Source organism: Brachypodium distachyon, chromosome 1 (assembly GCF_000005505.3).
Source record: "Brachypodium distachyon strain Bd21 chromosome 1, Brachypodium_distachyon_v3.0, whole genome shotgun sequence".
NCBI classification, from domain to species: domain Eukaryota; kingdom Viridiplantae; phylum Streptophyta; class Magnoliopsida; order Poales; family Poaceae; genus Brachypodium; species Brachypodium distachyon.
The window spans coordinates 53,128,092-53,140,476 of record NC_016131.3 but is presented as its reverse complement, the minus strand read 5'-3'; the positions used below and the strand labels follow the sequence as shown (position 1 = coordinate 53,140,476).

At 44.8% G+C, this 12,385-nt stretch overlaps 2 protein-coding genes and 1 pseudogene across 2 annotated transcripts; all 3 read right to left on the bottom strand.

Annotated features, from left to right (window-relative positions):
* Positions 1-99: 99 nt before the first annotated feature.
* LOC112271058 lies at positions 100-1,462 on the bottom strand. The gene is made up of 2 exons (XM_024459966.1): positions 1,281-1,462; positions 100-1,143 (listed from the first exon to the last, which is right to left on the bottom strand). The coding sequence occupies exons 1-2, from the start codon at positions 1,334-1,336 to the stop codon at positions 702-704; spliced, it is 498 nt and encodes a 165-aa protein (XP_024315734.1). The 5' UTR covers positions 1,337-1,462; the 3' UTR covers positions 100-701.
* Positions 1,463-1,821: 359 nt separating this feature from the next.
* LOC104582280 lies at positions 1,822-5,337 on the bottom strand (annotated as a pseudogene).
* Positions 5,338-8,562: 3,225 nt separating this feature from the next.
* Positions 8,563-9,945, bottom strand: LOC112271052 (F-box/LRR-repeat/kelch-repeat protein At2g27520-like). The gene is made up of 2 exons (XM_024459959.1): positions 9,457-9,945; positions 8,563-9,351 (listed from the first exon to the last, which is right to left on the bottom strand). Exon 2 carries the CDS (start codon positions 9,347-9,349, stop codon positions 8,657-8,659), a length of 693 nt encoding a protein of 230 aa, XP_024315727.1. The 5' UTR covers positions 9,350-9,351; positions 9,457-9,945; the 3' UTR covers positions 8,563-8,656.
* Between the last annotated feature and the right edge of the window lie 2,440 nt (positions 9,946-12,385).

Below are 12,385 nucleotides of genomic sequence, written 5' to 3'. Positions count from 1 at the left end.
ATCGACATACAAGAAGATTATATGATGGGGTTTTTTTTACGAAAACTCAGCAGCGCTGCTTTTCATTAATTAAGATCGAAGAAGAGAACAAGGCCAAGCTGCCGAAGAAGCTACAAGAGTTAAAAACAGAGCAACTGAGAGGCTTACACGACCACCATCGCCACAACAAAGAACACATGCATGCCAGAGGAGTACTCCAAATGCCATCGAAAGGCTACACAGCACCGAGACATTGCAACGCACAAGCATCTTTGCCACTAAGAAGTCATCGCCATGGCCAAATAGAGCAACATGCCAACGAGTGTAACGGCAAGGTGGAAGGACTTCACTCTACCGCGAGACCTCACCAGGTCGAAGGGCGTTGCGAAGTCGAGACCTCAACGCACACGAACCTTGACCGCCGTATGACACCCCGAGGATTGCGAACAGAAACTGGCCATTCACGCCGTCGAAAGAAACCAAGCAGCCAAGGCCGGCAACAGGAGGGCGAAGCTCATCACAAAGCATGAAACATAGGGTCGGCGATGACCGAAGACGAAAGCCAAGAAGTGCTGCTGGCCGCCATCAACCAGAGACCACCCAATCTGCCGGGGAAACCATGAATCCAAGGCAACGTCTCCAAGCAGCCTGTGACACAGACGTGCCGCTGCTGCCCGGTCCAAAGGACCTAGGGTTTTCACCCGAATTCGTGGTAGGGGCCACTACAATGCCTCGAAGGAGGGCGTCGTCATTGTCAGCACCGGCAGTCGCCAGCCTGGGCTTTCACCCAACCCCAACAATCCATGGCAAAGGAAGCACCTAGCGATAGCAAGGAAGTGCGACGGCCCAAACCACCCGCACAAACAGAAGAGGAGAGCACAGAGACAGCAAGGGATGGCACACAAACCACCACTAGGGAGCGCCGCCCTAGATCCCACGCCGGCGAGCAAGATGCCCGTCACGACCTCGGGACGCTGCCCACCGCCGGATCCAGCCGCGAAGCGCCAGATCCAGGCGACCACCAGCGTCCGAGCACCTGCAGTCCACCGGCGAGCACCAGAGCCGAGCCAGGAACAACGGCGAAGCTTGGCCGCCCACCATGGAAGCCGCCGCGCCGGAGGACACCGCCCCGCGGAGAGGAAGGCCGCCCGCCCCGACCACCACCTTCAGAAACGGACGGACAGGGGTCGAAGGGTATCATAGGTTTGAATCCCGTTTTCCTCGCGCAAGGAAGTAGAATTAACAGGCGAGCGAAATCACGTGAGAGAAGGAACCTCAAATTGACTAGGAGCGAAGCATACCTTTCCTGTTCTTGGTGGCATCTGTAGCGAGGAAGACCTTGGTGAATGAGGGCCATCTAGTCCGATTCTTGATCAAGCATTCGAGCTCGTCCGCTGCAGGTAGGATGCTCATAAATGAAGAAAAGAAACTTGAGGTAAGTGGTTATGGTGGAGCTGGTTAGAGCAAAACAAGCAATGGATTGAGCAACTAGTGCAAAAACCCAGCAACATCTCCCCGAAACAACACCAAATGCCAGGATTTTTTTGCAGGACAGCTTCTAACTCCATTATTAGGATTACTGGAGAAGTTTGTGGGCAAGTACCCCTTACTTTGTACCGGCAAATACATTGCAAAGTGAAGCTATCTAGCAGCATCATGGATTTACAACTATGCAAGATCACGTGAAGAAAAAACAAACATTAACCACTATTAATCCACGGCAGGAGTCAGCATTCTGCATCGACATATAACTAGGCTTTACAACTATGCAAGATCACGTGAAGAAAAAACAAACATTAACCACTATTAATCCACGGCAGGAGTCAGCATTCTGCATCAACATATAACTAGGCAATCTTTTTGCCGCTTTCTTAAAATAAATGTTAGCACCCCGCAAAGTTGATTGCATACAAACTAAACTGAGTAGAAACATATTACGAGACTTGTAGTAGATAAAATCAAAGTGAGCAGCAGCATATTATACAGCACTGCTAGTGCTAGCCTGCTACTACATCAAATTACACAAACGCAGAAGATTTCCTAAATATAAACCAATCGCAGCAAGATTTCTCATCTCTAATTATCCAGAACAGCCGTCATGCACAAAGCCAGAGTCTTGGGAGTTGAATTTGAGCTTCTTCCCACAAAAAAAGAAAGAATTTTAGCTTCTCACCGCATTGAAAAAGAAGAATTTGAGCTCCTTTCCGACAACAGAAAAAACTGCTCCCTGACCATCATTACATTTCAGAATTCAGATGGAAAAAACAAACTTGCAAATTTCCTTGGCCAGTGATGTCATCTTGTTGTTCCTGACTATGTATTTCCCATCAACAGTCCACAGTGTCCTGGGGAAGTTGATCAACCCATCAGGAGTTTGTTAATTTTTGCCGCCAACAGACTTGGAGTCATGGAGTGGAATAAAAGCGGAACAAGTGAGTACATATGATCAAAACCATCAATTTGTTCATGCACAAGGTTCAAATCTTTCTGTTAAAACAGTTATTAGGAAACATTAATTTTATATTACTACAACATGAAACATCTTGTTTGAGAAAGCTCCTAACAAATTTTCAAGAATCATACAAGACTTTTTGTGAAGCATGCATGTGCACACCTAAGATGTGAGCTAAACAAGGAAATATTAATTGAACTATCTCAGGCACATATATTAAGGTAATAAATAATGCACTCCATCATGCATTGCATTCTATGTACGCAGTAGACTTCAAATTAATCATTCCAATGCAATATCAGTATAACATATTCACATGTCTGGTAAATCCCTTATCACTCTACCTTGCATAGAACTAAATCAGTATAACATATTCACATATCTGGTAAATCCCTTATCATTCTACCATTCCTCACCTAATGCTAATAACTAAAGAAGATTGTGCACAATGTCCACATCTTCAGAAAACATATCTGGATAAGAGACCATTTAAAAGTGCATGAAAAATGATAGAAGGAACTCCGATCTTTGATATGATATGAATAGAAGCGACTAAGTGAGAAACCTCTTTGTAATTCAGAAAGAATAAACCAGATGTTGCTTGGTGGCCAAATTCACTATTCACTCTAACAAAGGAATTGAGTAGTAGTCCTATACTCATATTTTTGTAGCAAACTCCTCTTACTTCCCTAGCTGGTTGAGTGTTTTTCTAGGCACAAAGTATTATGTTTTGAAAACCATTGTCAAGACTCAAGACTTCTTTACGATCAACAATAAAAATGAGACCACAGTAACCTATAAACAAACTCTTTGGTCCTTACCATGGATTGCAAAATGAGCATGAACATGAATTACGAAAAATTCTCATGAATGTATTCTCTTCGAAAGCATAAAAGTAAATTTTCATTGATGCTGCACAACTAACTGGTTCGCATATATAAGACAAACAACATTAAGTATTACTATATAACTATCACAATAACCGTGCGTTGCTACGGACTAAAAGATAACAAGTTTTAAAAAAATGTTGTACTATTAATAATTGAGATTTTCGGTTCAGTCTTTCTACAGAGTTTCAAGAGTACAAGGTATCGGTTTAACCAATTTAATTTACCTAGACGATCAAATTTCCTCTGAAAATTCATAGTGCCCCATCATCTGATTAATGCACATCAGTTATTTGGTAAATGTTGTGTCAATTTAGCAGTAGGACGCAAAAAAGTATTTATGATGGAATAAAAGATGGAAGGGACAAGGAACTCCAAAATGCAAGAACTCAGAAAATAAATGACACAGCATGATCTATTTTGGAAGCACACTAGTAATTCGTGACGCATGCACTGATACATTGACTCGCCCATTGTTTTGCATCTAAAAGACAAGATAAATAACAGAAAGTACAATAAAATACCCACATTATCAGTAAGAGCTAATCTATAAGCTCAGCAGATTTCCAGTGTAGATGGCAATAGATCTGGTATCTATCACTTCCAACGCATGAGAATAGGTGCCAGTCCTTGGATCATAACCTTGTAAATATCTGGTTCCATGCTTGAACAAGATTCTTCCATCATCTGATATCAGAAATGGACGCACACGGAACCCAGCAAGCTGTGAAGGCATGCTGTATTTTTTAACCCAGATACCTTTCTCAATATCAATGAGGAACCATAAGTCCATAGAGACGTAATGAACATTGTGAACTGTTACTAGGAAGCCATTCAATTCTGCCAATGATAACTGCATATTAAGGTCCATGTAACTGAACTCAGTGCTTTCTTGGATAAACTTGAGCACTGATGCTGGACCTGGAAGAGTCCCCATCCACTCCTCTGTTTCGAGGTTAAATGAAGTTATGCTGCCTGGTACAACAGTCATCACCCTCGAATTACAGAAAGAGGTAAAAAAATCAACAGGAAATAAACCACCCCATCAACGACCACCCATCTAATCTCGTCACTGGAACCAATAGACGATGTGGGGCTCTGCGTTTTTCTCCGCCTTCCATGGTTCGTGCCATCAACAGTGATAACCTCGCATAGCTGCCTATGAGGTTCATCTCCAAGTCTAGTGACGCGGAGCAGCTTGTACTCTCCCGTGGAGGAGACTTGCCCGAAAGCACACGGCATAGCTTTCGTTGAGCAGTCCTTCATCTGTGGATCACGTGCCAGTTCCTCAGAGAGGCACGCTGGCAAGGTGAGAGTAGCCCCAGTGGCCGGGTTAAGTAAACAGAGGCCCAAGGGAGCGTACTCTCTAGTGAAGCAGACAGTCAAGATGGGCGGGCAGCACCCGGGTGCCATTCTCAGCGTTCGAAAGATGCTTGACGACCTCGCCAGAAGAACTATCCACAAAATTAATTTCAGGCCCGGTGCTTGGAATCCGCTTAAGGACATTGCCGGACAAGTCCATAATATCAACGCCGCTGCCATTGTTACTGTTGTAGTCGAGAGCGAGGAGCAGGGCCGTGTGGCAGGACTTGTGCGCCGCGGCGAAGAGTGGGTCGGAGGTGAGGGCGCGCCACGCCTGGCAGACGGCGCGGAGGCGGCAGAGGTCCTTGGCGGGGACGCGCAGCAGGATCTCGTACAGCGCGTCCGGGGGGAGATCGCCCGAGCTCGAGGCGGCGGGGCTCAGCTTCGACGAAGCCATCGCTGTAGGGATGCATGCCACCAAGGTGATAATGGATTCAAAATCAGAGCATGGTATAGTGGGAGAAGGACTGGAGGAGGAGGAGGTGGTTGGTCTTACCGAGAGCGCCGGCGGTGGGTAGTCGTCCGCCGGCTGGGCAATATGCGACTGTCCGGTCGCCGCCGACAAGAACCAGAATATCGGAGGGGGAGGGGCAAGCGGCCGGGAGTAAAATCGTGCGTCCAGCCGTCGAGGAGTCTTGCTAGGGTTTTAGCTTATGTGAATCTGGGCCTTGGCGCACTACTGCTTTGTGCTATCTACTGCCGCACAGCCCATTCAGGCTTTCCGGGTCTTTGGGCCTTGATGCATATTGATATGTATTTTTTCTTGGCAACCATGCATATTGAATTATTGATATGTTAGCTCGGGCTCCAGTAAGGCAGGAGTAATTCCGGTTTTTTATTAAAAAAAGAAAAGAAAAAGGGAGGCATGCTGTACACTTTTTTCCCCATATACCTGTTTCAAAATCGATCAGAAACTATAAGTCTATAGAGATGGACTCAATATTGTAAACTGTTATATAGCCAACGATATCAAGAAATACTTGTTGAGGATGCCCTTAAATACATCAAAAATACACCACCTGATCGACGACAGCACATTTCATGTCGCGACTGCTAGCCAAGGCGGCGACACAATCAGGAGGTCCCGTCGCTAGGCGGCGGGGAGCGGCAGCCGTCAGTGGTCACCGGTCGGGGGTTTTTAGACTTGGTAAACTGCAGTAAAAACTAAGGGTGCTCCCTCGAAAAAAAAGAAACTGAGGTGCTCGTAGGAATATATGGGCCGGACTCAGCCTTGCTGCATCGTCAATTCAGGCCCACCGCGTCCGTTTAAAGGAATTTCCCTTTATTAAGGAATTTTTATAGACTTTCAAGACTACAATTGCATGGTAGAGTGAAAATGAGCCATTCACTCCCTAAAAAAAAGATAAAAATATCTGTTCACCAAATGCAAACCAAAAATGTTCCTGGTGCTTATAACTTTCAAGGCTGGACAATGATATTCATCACAGCTACACAATACATTTCGGGCACCTGGCTTCGTATGAGCCTAGCCAACATCTTCAGAACATGGTCAGTCAAAATTTTGACCAAGGTTTTGGTTGCTCATATTTTGTCCCACTTGATCACTGAAGCAATGCAAACACACTTCTGTTTGTAGTGCTTGATAGCACATAGTGTGTATAGATCTCTCTAATTCATGGAACTAAATCTTGTCAGCCGCCCACCGCAGATGCACCACTGGTATGAGACAGAATCAAATAGTTTCTCTTAAGTGCCCAATATAAACTTGACAGGGACATGTCATAATATCAGCTACTTCACGTATGAATATGTCCCACAGGAAGTATCAAAACAAAATAGAAGAATCAGTTCCAAAACTCAACCAGATAAGTGCACTTGTCCAAAGAAATAAAATTATATTAACTGGCTCCCCAGACAATGTTAACAATTTGCCACAAATCCGACGTGAAGTTTTACTCAATGAACAGCTTCCTGCAACGGCTCAGTCTACAGAATTAAGTTTGAGCTTCTTCCTTCAGTGTACAGAACAGCAGATATGGAAACTGAAAACAAATAAACACTTGTAGATGCCTTGGTCACTAATGCCATTGAATTATTCTTGAGTATGGCAAACAAGAGCAGAATGAGTCGTCGGCGGTGTATTATTTTCCCTTCGAAATTGGAGTGAACTGAAATCATAAAAGGTCAATATGTACAGTGCATCACCTTGTTTGCATACAAGGTTCCATTTCTTTTCAAATACTGTAATTGTTAGAAAAAAACATTAATAATAATATTTGTTGAGCAACCTCGTTAGAGGGCAGGGGATTCCTACTAGTCCATCAAGTTGAAGAGAAATGATATAGATAACGGAAACAAGATCAAAAAAATGATATAAACAGCTCATTTCAATAGAGGAAAACCAGACGAAAGACCACAACTCCGCCACCACACTCCTGATAATTTTATACCGAGTTTGCTAACTGGAGCTAGCACAGCAGCTTAGACTGATGATGTTGCGTGTTTATGATGATAATCACTGGTGGCCTTTCTATCAAAACATGAAACATATAGTTCTAGCAAACTTCTGATAATTTTCAAGAATCACATCAAACTGAGACAACTAGGAAAGAGTAAATATCACTTCCTTAAGGCTTTACCCTATGATGTCTTGTCAGCTAAAGATTAAAGCTGCAGAGATTAATAGAATTATCTCACGGGCATATACTTGAGATGACCAATAGAGACTTCGTATTCACTATTCCAAAGCAAGCACTCTCTGGTGGCACATATCTACAACATCTGTTGAAGTGTCATTCTATCATGCATTCACTGCCAATTTCTCATCTCATAACAAAGCTGTAAGAAGTATGTCAGTGTTTTTTTCTAATCAAAGGTTTCTTCTAAACCAGGGCGCACATTTTGGCAAGGAGTGATGCATGGATGCAAAAAAACCTTGCTTGCTGTAGAAGGAAAACGTGGAATGAGGGTAAAACAAGTTCTTTTTCCCATCTGATGAAGACAGCAGGTTGGTGTTGTTCCTGCATTTTAATGGAAGATTTTCGGTTCAGTCTTCCTATAGAGCTTCGAGAGTGCAAGGATTTGGCTTTCCCAATTTCATCTATCTAGAGGATCAAATTGCCACTGAAAATTTGGAGTGCCCCATCACGTGACTACACATCAGTTATTTGGTAAATTGCTATGTCAATTAAGCAGGACACAAACAAAACTCTTTATGATGGAATACACGATGGAAGGGACGTGGAACTCCAAAATGCAATGACTCAGAAAATGGATGGCACAACATGATCTATTTTGGACGCACAAGAGCTTCATTGAAGCAAGCACTGCTACATTGACTCACCCATTGTTTTGCATCTAAAGGACGAGATAAATAACAAAAACTACTCCCTCCGATCCATATTAGTTGTCGAAATATTACATGTATCTAGACGCTTTTTAGGCACAGATACATCCATATTTGGACAAATTTGAGACAATTAATATGGATCTGGAATCTCTCACTTCCAATATCTGGTTCCTGTGTAGATGGCAATAGATCTGGAATCTCTCACTTCCAACGCATCAGCATAGGTGCCATTCCTTGGATCATAACCTTTTAAATATCTGGTTCCATGCTTGAACAAGATCCTTTCATCATCTGATATCAGAAAGGGATGCACATGCATCTCAGCAACATGTGAAGGCATGCTGTATTTTTTAACCCAGATACAGTTCTCAATATCAGTGAGGAACAATAAGTCCATGGAGACGGAGTGAACATTGTGAACTGTTACTAGGCAGCCATTCAATTCGGCCAATGATAACCACAAATTAAGCTCTGCGTAACTTAACACCGTGCTTTCTTGGATAGAGTTGAACACCGGTGCTGGACCTCGGAGAGTCCCCGTCCACTCCTCTGTTTCGAGGTTAAACGAAGTTATGCTGCCTGGTTCAATAGACATCACCCTCGAATAAGAGAAACAGGCGAGAAAATCAATCAAGAAATACACCACCCCATCAACGACCACACATCTCATATCTTTACTAGTACCAATAGGGTATGGGGGCTCTGCTTAACTCTCCAACTTCCATGGTTCATGCCATCAACAGTGATAACTTCGCATAGCTGCCTACCACGTTCATAATAACGTCTAGTGATGCGGAGCACCTTATACTCTCCCGTAGAGGATACTCGCCCAAAAGCACGCGACTCCACTTCGCTGAAGTGTTGCATCCTTGGCCTACGCGCCAGTTGCTCAGACAAGCTCGTTGGCAAGGTGAGAGTAGCCCCTGCGGCCGGGTTAAGTACCCGGAGACCCACGGAACTGAACTCTCTAGTGAAGATGACGAGGTCAAGATGGGTGGGCAGCACCCGGGTGCCATTCTCAGTGTCCGAGGTATGCACAACGGCATTGCCAGAGTTATCCACCGGAGTAATTTCAGGCTCAGTGCTTGGAATCCGCTTAAGGACATTGCCGGACAAGTCCATGATATCAACACCGTTGCCATTGCTATTGTTGTAGGCGAGGGCGAGGAGCAGGGCCTTGTGGCAGGACTTGTGCGCCGCGGCGAAGAGCGGGTTGGAGGTGAGGGCGCGCCACGCCTGGCAGACGGCGCGGAGGCGGCAGAGGTCCTTGGCGGGGACGCGCAGCAGGATCTCGTACAGCACGTCCGGTGGGAGATCGCCCGAGCTCGAGGAGGCGGGGATCAGCTTCGACGAAGCCATCGCTGTAGGGGTAATAAATGCGGTGATTAAGCAAAGCCACCAAATTGACGATGGATTCAAAATCAGGCCATGCATGTAGCGGGAGGATGATGATGAGGTGGTCTTACCGAGAGCGCTGGCGGTTGGTGGTAGTCTTCTGCCGGCTAGGCGACCGTCCGGTTGCCGTCGACGAGCCCGGGGAGGAGAAGATCGGAAGGGGAAGGGGCCGGCAGTAACGGCGTCCAGGGAGGTTGCGAGGGTTTCGGCTTCTGGAACTTTGGGCCTTGATGCCCTAGTGCCCTACTGCTCTGTGCTATCACTCCCCAGGATCGGGATCCGGTGCCTTGCCAAGTTGCCATACCCAAGGCACGGCGCGCCTTGCGCCCCTCAATCCACCGTACGTTCCAATCGCACGGCTGGCAGCGCATGGCGGAGTCAGGTTGAGTCAGCAGCTACCACGAGCGCCTCACGGGAAAAATTTCGCGGGTTCTCGGACGGCTCTCCCGCCGGCCGCCGCCGCTGAGGGAAGTGAGGCTGTGAGGGGAGCGAGCTCCGGTGGGATCCTCCGCCCCGCGCCGCCGCTCCGGCAAGCTCCTCCGCCCAGCCGCGGGAAGACGGCCCCCTCCGTCCACCTGCAGTTCTCCCTCCGGCCCCCGTCCGACGACCTCGTCGTCTGACCCATCAACACGGTGGGCGTACTTGCCGCTGGTAGGTGTCCACGAGCTCGGCAACGAGAGGACGAGTCGAGGGGCGGGAGAGGCGGTGGAGGAGAGCACGCCGTCGTGGAGAGCGAACCACCTCCCGCGACCGTGCGCCCCGTCAGCGCCTCGGCAGTCCCAGTCGGTGCCCGTCTGGACCATCGCAGCCCGGCGGTGCCAGCCATCGATTGGAAAGGGGAAGGGTGGCGGATTTCCTAGTCGATTGGCGACAATAGTCCCACCTCGGAAGTTCACAGACTCGTTGACCGGTTTAAAAGACACCATTCCTTTGCTTGCTTCGCCAAGCTCAGGCGAGCGGTTTCTAATACTTCGTTGTGTGTGTGTGGGGAGTAATTGTTAGGTCCCGCTTTTTTATTATATGAGCGCGTCTGGACAAAACCCTATATTTTCTTGGGACATGTATATTTGTGTAATCAAATAAAAGTATTTTTATTTTTTGAGTGTGTCTGAACAAAACCCTCTATTTTTTCTGGGTTATGTATATTTGCGTAATCGAAAAGAGAGTATTCTCTCCGTTTCATAATTCTTGTCGAAATATTACATGTATATACACACTTTTTAGTAATAGAAACATCCGTTTTTGGGCAAATTTAAGACAAGAATTATGAAACGGAGGGAGTACTTGTTAGTGTTTAGAGTAATTACTGTAAAAAAAAATGTATGGAACTGATGTATGAAATTGTTAAATGTAAGAAATGTAAATTTATTAACCCACTATCGATCAATATGAATTTCCAGAATTATGTTTTGGTGATGTTGTGTTTAAGATTTTATCGTTAGCAATAGTAGCATTATTATGTATTGTTGTTGTGTGGGAAAATAGTACTCCCTCCGTTCCAAATTAACTGACTCTTATACAGATCCACGTCAGTTAATTCACGACGAGCCACAAATTTCATGTTTATGATTTTCGGACAATCCCAACACTACTAGATGTATGCATATGAACTTTGTGGTTTATCTATTATCGTGCTGACTGGTTCAAGTCATAACGGTTGGATTTGTGGCTCTTATAAAAGGGGGTCTTTTTCTCCAATACGATGTACTTGTTAATGCTTAGAATAATCATTGAAAAAAATGTATAAATGGAAAAAAAATGAAACCTATGTGGAAAATTGGATCTAAAAATTTAAATCTAGTGGAGTTAACCTATTAATATTAATTTCCAAAGTTATGAATAAGCGAAGCATCCCCCATATGATAATAAGAAGCACGAAGGCTATCACGAAGTAAAGTACTCGAGTAAACACGAGTGAAAAAAATAAGGTTACAGTTAAGCCAAGCACGCGGATATATCCCGATGTTCAACTTACGAAATCGACTACCTTGTATGTTCAGTTATCCGTGTTTTCCCGGATTGTACTTTACGAGGGAGTTTTGCATGCTGCGGCCAAGGTTAACCACATTGCCCTTCAAAAGAATTAAGCAGATATACACTTTATGGTTGATTTCAGACAACTTATACCGAATTAAGCAGATATGCACTTGAACTGAATCTTGACAGCATATATTCACTTCAAAAGAATTTTGACAGCATATATACACTTCTCACAAGTTACGACTTCAAGTTTACATCCATGATCGTTTGAGGCTCTGTCACAAAATGGATTCCTATGAGTTCACTTCTCACAAATTATCACAGTCATCACACAAAACAAAGGAATCTAAGTCTATATCTCAGAAATTAACACAAACATAGGTTATGTAAAGTAAAAGATCGGTCTATATCTCAGAATCTGAGTCCATATTTGCTCCGTTAGAGATTTTTGCCATCCTTCTCCACTCAAATACTGTCAAATTGCACAACACATCACCCGATATTGTCAATTAGGACAACACGTACACCATTCAATTGCACAACACATTACAAAAATCAGCAAGAGTCCTACGGCAAAGAGCGGCATGGTACTCGCTGGTTGTGGCTACCGTAAGGCTGCGTCGAGGAAGGATCGCAGACTCGCGGGGAGAGCGAATGGAGCCTATCAGAGCGGCGGCATGGGTGGAGGAAGCCGTGGGACTACGGGCGGACGGTCCTGTTGGAAATATGCCCTAGAGGCAATAATAAATTTGTTATTATCATATTTCATTGTTCTTGATAAATGTTTATTGCCCATGCTATAATTGTATTGATTGGAAACTCAAATACATGTGTGGATAAATAAACAAATACCGTGTCCCTAATACGCCTCTACTAGATTAGCTCGTTGATTAAAGATGGTTAAGGTTTCCTAACCATAGACATGTGTTGTCATTTAATAACGAGGTCATATCATTAGGAGAATGATGTGATGGACAGACCCAAACCTAAACATAGCTTTTGATCGTGTCACTTAAGTTT

Bases quoted from the DNA above. Each gene is read 5' to 3' on its own strand.
- LOC112271052 (XM_024459959.1), bottom strand. From the start codon at position 9,349: ATGGCTTCGTCGAAGCTGATCCCCGCCTCCTCGAGCTCGGGCGATCTC.
- LOC112271058 (XM_024459966.1), bottom strand. From the start codon at position 1,336: ATGGCCCTCATTCACCAAGGTCTTCCTCGCTACAGATGCCACCAAGAA. The intron at 1,144-1,280 runs GTATGCTTCGCT...CCGTTTCTGAAG, and splicing joins TGCCACCAAGAACAGGAAAG to GTGGTGGTCGGGGCGGGCGG.